The 9,583-nt window shown below is 50.6% G+C and overlaps 1 protein-coding gene across 8 annotated transcripts in view; it reads left to right on the plus strand.

The window, feature by feature from the left end:
• ARHGEF9 (Cdc42 guanine nucleotide exchange factor 9) overlaps positions 1 to 9,583 on the plus strand; it is a 170,670-nt gene that overhangs the window by 56,295 nt on the left and 104,792 nt on the right. The window contains exon 1 of one of the 8 annotated variants that reach the window (XM_031063382.1): positions 107 to 818. The exons of 5 other annotated variants lie outside the window; for them this stretch is intronic. In XM_031063382.1, coding sequence (XP_030919242.1) covers positions 810 to 818 — 9 coding nt within the window. In that variant the 5' untranslated portion in view covers positions 107 to 809. Of the gene's footprint in view, positions 1 to 106; positions 819 to 4,648; positions 4,665 to 9,583 lie in introns of those variants that run through there. 2 more of the 8 variants (XM_005428720.2, XM_031063380.1) reach the window with 2 other exon arrangements.

Here is a 9,583-nt window from a genome sequence, read left to right on the forward strand (position 1 = left end):
GGAAGCCTCGCGTATTTATGGAGCCAGCGCTTCCTTCTGCGTTTGAGTGACAGCCAGGATGCCGTCGCTGCCTGGTCACTGGAGCTGATTAGTATGCGCCAGGGTCCGCCTCGCTCCGAGGGATGCAGCCGCAGCAGCTTGCAGAGCTGTCACACTCACACGGGCTCCGTATCTGCACTGGCTTGACGAATTAAAAAGCGAGCCAGCCAGCGAGAGAGAGACCCGGAGAGAGAGGGGGGACGAGACAGAGAGAGAAGCTTGCAGACAGCGCTCGCTCTTTTCCTAAAGGAAGGATTTTGCATCCCGAGTGCTCACTGGTTGTGATGATGCTTCACTTAGCGGGCTCAGAATGAGCTAGAGACAGCAGATAGGGGAGAAACTAAAGGCAGAGCACAAAGCATTACGAACCAACCCAAAACCAGGAACAGTTTTCTCCTCTATTCTAGCATGGTGGATGTATGGACAGTCTTACAGAGCAGAGGTTGACTTCTCCAAATCTGCCAGCCCCACACCTCGAACACTACAGTGTTCTGCATTGCACCATGACCTTGGATGTTCAAACGGTGGTCGTTTTTGCAGTGATTGTGGTGCTATTGCTTGTGAATGTCATACTCATGTTCTTCCTGGGCACTCGTTAAATGGATTTTTTCTCCTGAGCTGTTGGGGGCTACTACTACCACTAGCAATTCAACAAGAGAGCACGAGCGGGAGAGAGAGAGAGAGAAAGGCGAGAGAGAGAGAGAAAGAGAGAGAGAGATTTCTTACTGAGGGGGGAAACGCGTTGAGCTTCAACATGGCCTCGCTGTGATATGTATGACGTTGGTATTATTATCTCTCCCTAAATCTTTTGTCATGTCTTGTCTTTTAAGTATGCCTGTAAGTGTAGCTGCTTTTGCCGGGGTTTTAAATGTGATAAATAATAATAGCGATCCAGTGCTCCGTGGTTCTGTGCTAGCGAGACAGAGCTGTGCTTCTTTAGGCAGCAGCAGAGTGGAAATGATCTGTCTGTGGTGAGCACTGGCTGTGTTGTTTTGCTTTCCTTTGAAATAGAGGCTCAAGTTAATAATAAGTCATTTTGTGTGCGATTTCTAGCAAGCAGTTAATGTGCAATGTCTGTGAGAGTAACCGTGTAGGTGCCAGGTGAGAGGTGCTGCTGTGTGCAACGGAATCGAGCTGTGGGCATTTTTTAGGGGTGGAGGGTGGTGTTTGAGAAATCCTATTAAAGGATTAAATCTTTGCTAAAATAACATTCAGCCACCAAAAAAAAAAAAAAAAATTCTACTTACTGTATTTATCTGTGTTGCTTTGATGATCTGATTTGATTTCTGAAGATTCAGCCCCAAAGCCTCCAAATTCTATGTCCACACTGATGTAACCCAGCTCCTTTCTTTAGAGATGTGAGAGGCACCAAAACATAACCTGCTGGGTTTTTATTCTGGTTGTACGTGGTTTCTGTCTCTGCAAATTGGGAAGGAAAGATCAAAGGGAGAAAGGGAAATACAAGCTTTGTTTTTCTTTGCTAAAGCAACAGATACAGAGGGGTTGGGTTTTCCTTTGATTTTCTAGAGATCTGATTTTGGCTTGCTTTTCTTTTTTTCATGTGTGTGTGTGTTTATAAAATTTTGGGGAATGTATCTAAGAAAAATCTTTGCCCACCTCAAGGATAACGAGCTTTTGAGATGGGTTGCTTCTTGTGACTTTATTTACATTGATTTTCTGGAAAATGAAGTGCTAAGTTGTGTATTATGGGCTTGCTGGAAAGGTGTCCAGCAGTTAGAGGTGCTTCTAGCCCGAAATTGCAATGTTTACAGCTTGGGAGCAGGGCTGGCTGGGGGCTCCAGTGGCAGCACGAGAAGTTTGGAGAGAATACGAAGGGAATGTCTGGAAAGAGTAATGCCTTTTTCTCTGGAAAATATATCTCTGTTCTGTGGTTCTGTTAGAGGTCTTCAGGATTTTAAAAATATATTATTTCACCCTCCAGAAAAATCAGAATTGCTTAAAACAAACAAAAAATATCAGTTTGAAAATGTTTTTTTCTTTGCTGATGGTCACTGGAATTTTATTGCCTTGATAATTTAATTAGTTCATGCTTATTCCAGCTGTCTGTTATTTATTTGATGTCCTCTGAAAAAAAAATAATCATGTAACTGATAGATAAAGACAAAGCTGGAGGTTACAGATGGAGAGATGGAGTTATTTCCCAGTGGGGGTTTGTGTGCTGGGAGTTAAATGCTGAGCAGGGCTCGGGAGCCGATGGCTTTTCCATGGTGGCATGATTGGAAACGCAGTTAAATCCTGCAAATTTGGCACTTCCAAAGTGCTTTTAGCACTAAATAAAAGAGAAAAATTTTTCCCTGAGTCCCAGGGTGGGAACAATCGTCCCCAAAGGTGTTGTGGGGCAGGAGCCTGTTTTAGTGGGGAGGAAAGGCAGGAGCCAAGGATCCAAGCCCAGGAAGATGCTCTGGTGCCTGCTGGCTCCGTTCACCCTCTTCACTTGTAGCTATCTGCAGGAGGTACCTGCTTCACTTCACAGGAGACTGAGTCAATCTTCTTCCCTAAAAAAACCAAGTGAATGAAATTGATGCTGACGATGGTTTGGGTTGTTAAACAGCTCAAATTTGCTCTATTTGCCTGTTGGCCATTCTGTGTCATTAGTTTTATAGGTTGCAGAATCTCCTGGAAAGGTAATAAATGAGCTGAGATCACCATGGAGAGGGAATTGATCAAACAGCGGCCAAAATCATCCTTTCAGGGGAACAGCCTTGAGCGACAAAGGGATTTGGAGGAGAAAGGCTGGAAAAATGAGCAAAAACCCAACCCCAAAACTGACCAGCGAGTTACAATGGGCCGTGGCTGTGCCTGAATGTTTGTTTTCTCAGGGCTCTCTGGCACTAAGGTTTACCTTTCAATATGATTTCTACAAGGAATGCCCAGTGCCTGCTGCAGTTTCCTGGGCGCATTCCTTGATCCAGAGCTTGTACTCCTGGGGAGATATTTGGGAATGGTGTGTGTTGGGTGCTGGATGTTCTTGCCATGCCCCATGGCTCCTTCTGCAGTGCCCCTGTGGTTCCATCCCTGGGGCTGTGCTGGGGCTGCATGGGGAGGATGAGGGGTTGTGCACGCTCAGCTGCTGGGAGGGAGCGCCGGGAGCCGAGTTCTTCCCGTCACAGAACCTGCTTGCTTGGGAGAATTCCTGTGATTTTATTACAACTTTTTGCCTTTTATCCTCGTGAAGGCTGGTGGAGTTAAAGAAGGAAAGTTAATGCAGAGCAATAGGAAAGTTGGCAGCAGCAAACTTTGTTATTGTAGCAGCACTGTTCTCGTTATCTCGGGCTTCCTGATGGAATTTTGGGGGAAAAGAGAGGAAGCGAGAGGTGAAAGAGTGAACGAGGGCTGGGCTTGCTGCTTGTTTAGCTTGGTCTCTGTCTCCCACCCCAGGCCTCAGTGACCACCTCTCCAGCCCTGCCCCAGCCCCAGTTTTGTATTTTGGCAGCTGCAGTTTGGCATTTCCAGGGGTGCAGGAGCCCCTCTGTTCTGCTGAGCTGGGCACAGCGGCTCAGCCCACGGTGAGCACCGGGAGCTTTCTGGGGTGACATTGCTGCCAGTCCCCACTGCATCCCTGTGCCCCTAAGGGGCTGTGCCTGCAGTGCTCTGGGTGGCATTTGCTTGCTGTGAAATTCCCTGGGATTGGAGCTTTCTGTGTCCCAGAGCTCTGTGGGACCATTGGGGTCACTCTCGGGTCCCTGGGGGTGCTTCAGCCCTGTGACTGCCCCGGGTTTCTTCACCTTTGTGGGGATGCTCAGACCCGGGGATGAGGCACAGAGATCATTCCTTTAAAGGAATCAAAGTGCTGACCCTCTGAAAAATATGTCCCCAAAGGAAAAAAATACAAATTTGTCTGCAGAAAGCATATTTGTGATGCATGTAATCTCTTTCGGTGCTTCTGCTGTGTTTGCTGAGGCTGGGTGATGGGAGACCTGCCTTGCTGTTGTCTGCTTAAGCAGGATTCAATGTTATTTGCCACAGGATTCATGAAAATGCCTCTGCCTGTATCATAGCAACCCCGTTTCCCACAGTCCATAAAAAGTCCATTTCTCCCGAGCAGCAATCCGCCGTCTTAAAGATTCAGGCACCTCCTCGGCAGGGGAAGGGGGATGTGCCCCTCTCCGGGTGCTTCCCTGAGAGCTTAAGAGTCGGGATGATCCCGGCTTGTCCTGCCTGCACGGCGCTTCTAAAGCTCTGTCTTTAAGGCAGATAAAGCGCTTTCCCTTCGGGTTTCGAAAGGCTTCCTCCCCCACCCTGGCTATTTCCCACCTCTGTTTAAAACCTCACATGACAAGTTGGAGGGGATGGGACAGCTCCGAGCTCTGTGACGCGGTGGCTCTGCCCTGTCCTGCCATTTGGCTTTTCCCCCGGGATGGCAGCAGCACAGCCCTGGCGTTGGCTGGGGAGGGAGTGAAGATCTGCCCCGATGCCAGCCCTTCTGTGGGGATGCAGAGGTGCTTTCTCAGCCCGTAGATGACTGTTATTAAGAGCTGCATGTTCACCTGACTCCTGCCCCCATCTGTTTGCATAATGTGGTTATATTTCTTTTTGGATCAGGTATTCAGTACACAGCCCAGCTGCTGTGTATAATGTCTGAAGGAAAATTGCCAAAAATCCATGTAAGTTTTTTGGTTGGTTTTTTTTATTTTTTTAGTTGTTTTGTTTTGTTGGTTTTGGGTTTTGGTTTTTTTTGGTTTTTTTTTTGGTTGCTTTAGTTTGAATTTGTGACTAGAACCCCTGTCTGTGTTGTCATTTCATTTTGTTGTGGTGCTTGGTTTGTGTGTTCAGCTGGGTTTGTCTGTGTGCCGTGCCTGCCTGCATGTGTGTCCGTGTGCTCCGTGTTGGAATGATGATCTCTCCCTGTGTGTTCCATTTCCTCTGTGCGTTTTCTCAGCTGGGTGTGACAGTGTGCTCAGTGTGTCTCTCCCAGTGAAACCTTGGGAGGGATAGCTGGGTAAAACTCAAGGATTTGTCTCTGAGCTGCAGAGGCTCCAATGAGGAGAAGTTGGGAAGCTTGAGGAGAACTCCCAAATGTTAATAATTGTGTAAGAATTGTCCTGTTTGAGGAGGGTGCTTGTGCAGGGGTTCCAGGGCTGGCAGAGGATAGTTCTGCCAGCTCCTGGCTTTGCCACTGATGTACTGTGTGGCCTTGGGCGCTTTCCTTTGTTCCTTTGTTGCCTTGTGGCTTCTCTTTTCCATCTGGGATAGAGGAATATCACGCAGTGCTGAGGTGTAGCCATGCCTGATGTTGTTCTGTGTGTCCCTTTCTGGCTGTGCAGGTGGGGAACGTGTGTGTGCCCATGTTGGCCCAGCTCTGCCTGCCTGGGTTCTGCCTGTTGGAGCTGTTGTAGGCAGCACGAGCTGTGGTGATTGATGCTTCCCACTAAAAATAGATGCTCCTGGAGGAAGAGCTGCTGGAGGAACTGTGATTTATTGTCTTTATTTTATTAGTTGTGGTTGAATTTCTTTTCTGGGTGGAAATGAGTCTTAATCTGCAAGCACGACAGACGGCTGGGGTGGCTCTAACCAGCAAAAGGCCATGTGGCATCTGCTCCTTATTCCTGGTTTTCCTGGGAATTACTCCGGCATTGTCAGAAACACCACCTTGATGGTGGGCAGGAGGCCCCCAGAGCTGTGCTGGTGGGGACTGTGTTGGGCAGCCTGAAAGCTTCACCACCTGAATTAAAGAGAATTTTGGGGGATGAGGGGAGTGCGTGCGTGCAAGGATTTAAAGAATTAGCTCTGGATCTCAACTGACTCTAGTTTATCCACAGGGATATAATTTCATAGGAGTGTGCTGCTTTGGGCAGCTACCCCTTGTGCTATCACAGAGCTGGGGAAACTGAGGCACGGGGTGGTTGCAGAGTGGCACATTTTGGGATGGGGGTTAGTGGGGCTGGGATCTGGAGCAGGATGCAGGGCTCGCCAGTGGGGAGGCTGTGTGGCGCCGTGTTTGGGGTCTGGGTTGTGCGTTTTCCTGCAGCCCTTGCTGTGGGGCAGTGTCGGGGGCCAGGCTGGTGCCGGGCATTGTGGCTGAGGCTGCGTTTGGGGCATTTTGGAGCCGGGAGCAGCCGAGTGTGGCCGTGCCCATGTGAAGGGCCATGTGGCTCAGTGCCTGCCCCTTCCTTTGCATCAGCTGAGACATATATAACACAACGTATGGGCTGCTGGCAGCCGGCGTGGGGCTATTTTCGGCTGCATCGCGCTGAGCCCGCCCTGCTCGCCGGGCTGGGCTCAGTCTCCAGGGATGAGCTGTTCCCAGGGATGGATGAATCCCTGTTCTCTAGGGATGAGCTGTTCCCCTGCCCCTTGCCCTCCTCCAGGAGCTGTCCGGGATGGGCAGGGCGGGCACTGACCCTTGTGGCTGCTGGGGACAGCCGGCAGCGTGCCCTGGCTGCCAGGGAGGCAGAGCAGGTCACCCCGGTTAGAGCAGCCCGGCTCTTTGTTTCCCCTTTTTGTCCCTGCATAACGCCCCAATTTTTTGTCCCTGGATAACGCCCCAAGTGGATTTCTAGGCTGGTCACAGTGGTGACATGAGCCGTGTGTGCTCCGGTGTCCTCCTGTCCTTCTGGAGCGAGGCTGCCGCTGCCCGGCGCGCCCGGGGCTCTGCGCTTTGCTGGGAGCTGAGGCTGGAGTGTCCTTCCCGCTGCTCCTGCTTGGGGAAGCAGCGAGCCTGGCTGTCCTGCTCCCTGCCAGGGCCTCTGTCCCCAGCCCCGCTCCCCTCCTGTCGCCCTGGAATGCTGAGGACAGTGTCTGGTTTACAGGGATGCCCTGCCCTGTGCCGCAGAGAGCCCGCAGCCTTGCCAGGCATCCGGCAAAACCCCTGGGTGCTGCTGGCTGGGTTTGTTCACCCCCGGGACTCGGGATGTTTGCCCCGAAGTTTCCAAAGGGTTAAGCTGCTGCTGGTGCCAGTTTTGGGGCTTCTGACCCCCTGCACGGGAGCTCAGAGCTGTGAGAGTGGCTGCAGCTCACACCGGGAGATGCCGGGAGAGGAATCAGCCCAGCTCTGAGGGCTTGGAAAGCAAAAGGGACAGAATTGTGTAGGAACTGTTCCCTTGTCATCGGGCAAATGCAGTCTGGTCTCAGCTACACAAACAGGAGTGCACAGCAATCCCCTAAGGATCCGTCTTCTACCCCAGTAGGAGCAGGTTAATTCGCTGGGCATATCTAGGGAAAAGTGTTTTCAAATTAAATCGTTCCATTTGACAAAAGCATCAGCTCTTGCTGGCATTACCAGAAAACAGGGTTTTTTCAAAGCATTTCTGTGGACCTCATTCCCCTGCTATTTCTGCTGCTCCACTCTTCTGTATTGTGTTCAGTAAATCTGACAAGGTTCTCTCAGTACGTCGTGCACTGAAGTTTCTGTTCTGATACCAAATTTAGGGAAGGCTTGTTATCTACAGTTCTTTCTTCCTGGCTTGATAAGGTGCTGATTAATTTAATGCAACTCTCTTTCCTTATCTAGTTGAGCTTCAGTCAGTTTTAGTATAATCTTGAGAAAGCGTGATCAATCTTTAATGTTTGTTTTTAAGGTTTATTCCAAAGCCTTTTAGGCACGCTGGATGTTTGCTCCTTTGTGAAGTTCTAGGAGAATTAAGTTAAAAAGTAGCAATTATAGAACCAGTTTTGAATGCAGATGAAACATTTTCAAGTTGCTCTAAAACAAGAAAGAGCAGTTGGCTCTGATGAAGTTTCAGGTGTTAAAATAGAATGGTCTTAACTCTGGTGCTGGCTGCGTAAGGCAGGGAATATCAACAGAGCCCTTGTATGGGCATGAGGATTGATACGGGGCTGAAGGAGAGGGGCTCTTCCCTCTCCAGAGATGTGTGTAAGGTGAGAAGGGCTACAAGGGCACTGTCACCTGTCCCTGGGTGGGGAATTGTCCCCTGCTTTTGCCCGAGCACACAGGCACAAGGAGCAGGCAGCGCATGAAACCGGGCTGTCGTCGGTGCGAGGCTTCTGCCGTGATGTGGTGATCAGGGGCTGACATCTGGATAGATTTTCAGTCTCCTCTGGTCCAGGGGAGATGGATTTCTGTTCCAATGCCCAGCAGCAGATCGATCCAAGCTCCTGGATACTGAGAGTTTTGCAGAATTGTCAAAAAGTCTTTCCTAAGGAATTAGAAGTGCACCCAGGCATGCAGCAGAGGAGCTAAGCCTCCCAAACCTGCAGGCTGGGAACAAATTTGCTTAAGACTAACGGGCTGCCTTAGAATTAGAAATGTTCAGCCAGGAGAAGCCTGGCTTCTTCAGTGCACACCCAGAGCCTGGGAAGTGTGTTCCCAGGCATTAACAGGAGCCAGACTGTAGATTTATGGAATTCAGGGAGCACTGGCCCTGCTGCCCCCAGCACCCCTCTGCAGGGGTGGGTGCTGCTGAGCCACATGCTGAGGCCAGCCCTGATGTCCCTCTCAGCCCAGTGCCATTTGCAGATTGTCACCGTGGCCTCAGCTGCCACAAAGCCCATTTTCCCAGCTGATTTGAAGCTCAGTACGAGTCTGGTCCCCAGAGCCCAGGTTTGGCTGGAGGTGGTCGGCAGCGTGTGCTCCGTGCTTCTCCCTTTGCTATCTCCCTCCCTGGCTTCCCTGGTCCCTCCTGCACTGTGGTAGAGTTGTGTGCTTTGCCCCAGAAAGCAGTGCTGCTTTAATCTCTGTTTTCCAGCAGCTGCCAGGCTGTCCCTGTCCCTCCTCCCCACACATGTCAGGGCACACACATGTACACACGTGTGCAGGCAGTGCTGCATCTCCCTTTGGGTCGCTCTGGACATGGCCAGGGAAACCTATGCATTAAAACACATGTGTTTTAATATGTTTTCCTTCCCAGATATATTTTGGAAAATATGAGTCAGCAGCAGCAGCAGCAGCAGCAGCAGGTAAGAACATATTACATAATCTCTGGGAGCCAAGAAAACCTCGCAGTGTATTAGGAGCGAGGCTTTCTGCAAGCAGCAGCTTTTACCATCGTTTTGGGGCCACACATTGGCCTGGGCCCCCCAGTCAGTGGCCTCATTTCCATCATATCCTCTCGTGTGCAATGCAGGAAGCAGTCCCAGCAGCCTTGGGTTTTGTTATATTTTTAAACCCCCCAGTACTGGTAGAATCTCAGGGCTGTGCTGTTGGTAACGACTTCTCTCTTGTTCCTTAACATGTTCTCCTGCACAGAGTCTGTGATTTTCCTTTTTGGTTCCCCCCACTCCCCACCTCCTGCTGTTTTCTCTCAAATCTCAGCACTGAGAGAAATGGCACATGAGTGCAGCTGGAAATAGCTGCTGCCCCCTCCGCCTCCCCTCTGCTCACGGCCACCCACCTCCTCCACCTACTCCCAAATGGGAGAGTGAAGTCAAGAGCCACTTTTAGCCCCGGGCTGCTGCTCCTCGGCTCTCCCCCTCTCCCTTGCCGTGCGTGCCCTGCCCACACAGGATGCAGAAGGGCTTCATCACCGTTTTAAGGCTCCTGCAGCTGGATGAGCGCTTGTCTGGTCCCGTTGGCACGGCGGGATCTGTGCTGGAGCATCAGGGATCAGAGGGATGCACAGTTTCC

Source organism: Geospiza fortis, unplaced genomic scaffold, assembly GCF_000277835.1.
Source record: "Geospiza fortis unplaced genomic scaffold, GeoFor_1.0 scaffold117, whole genome shotgun sequence".
NCBI lineage: Eukaryota > Metazoa > Chordata > Aves > Passeriformes > Thraupidae > Geospiza > Geospiza fortis.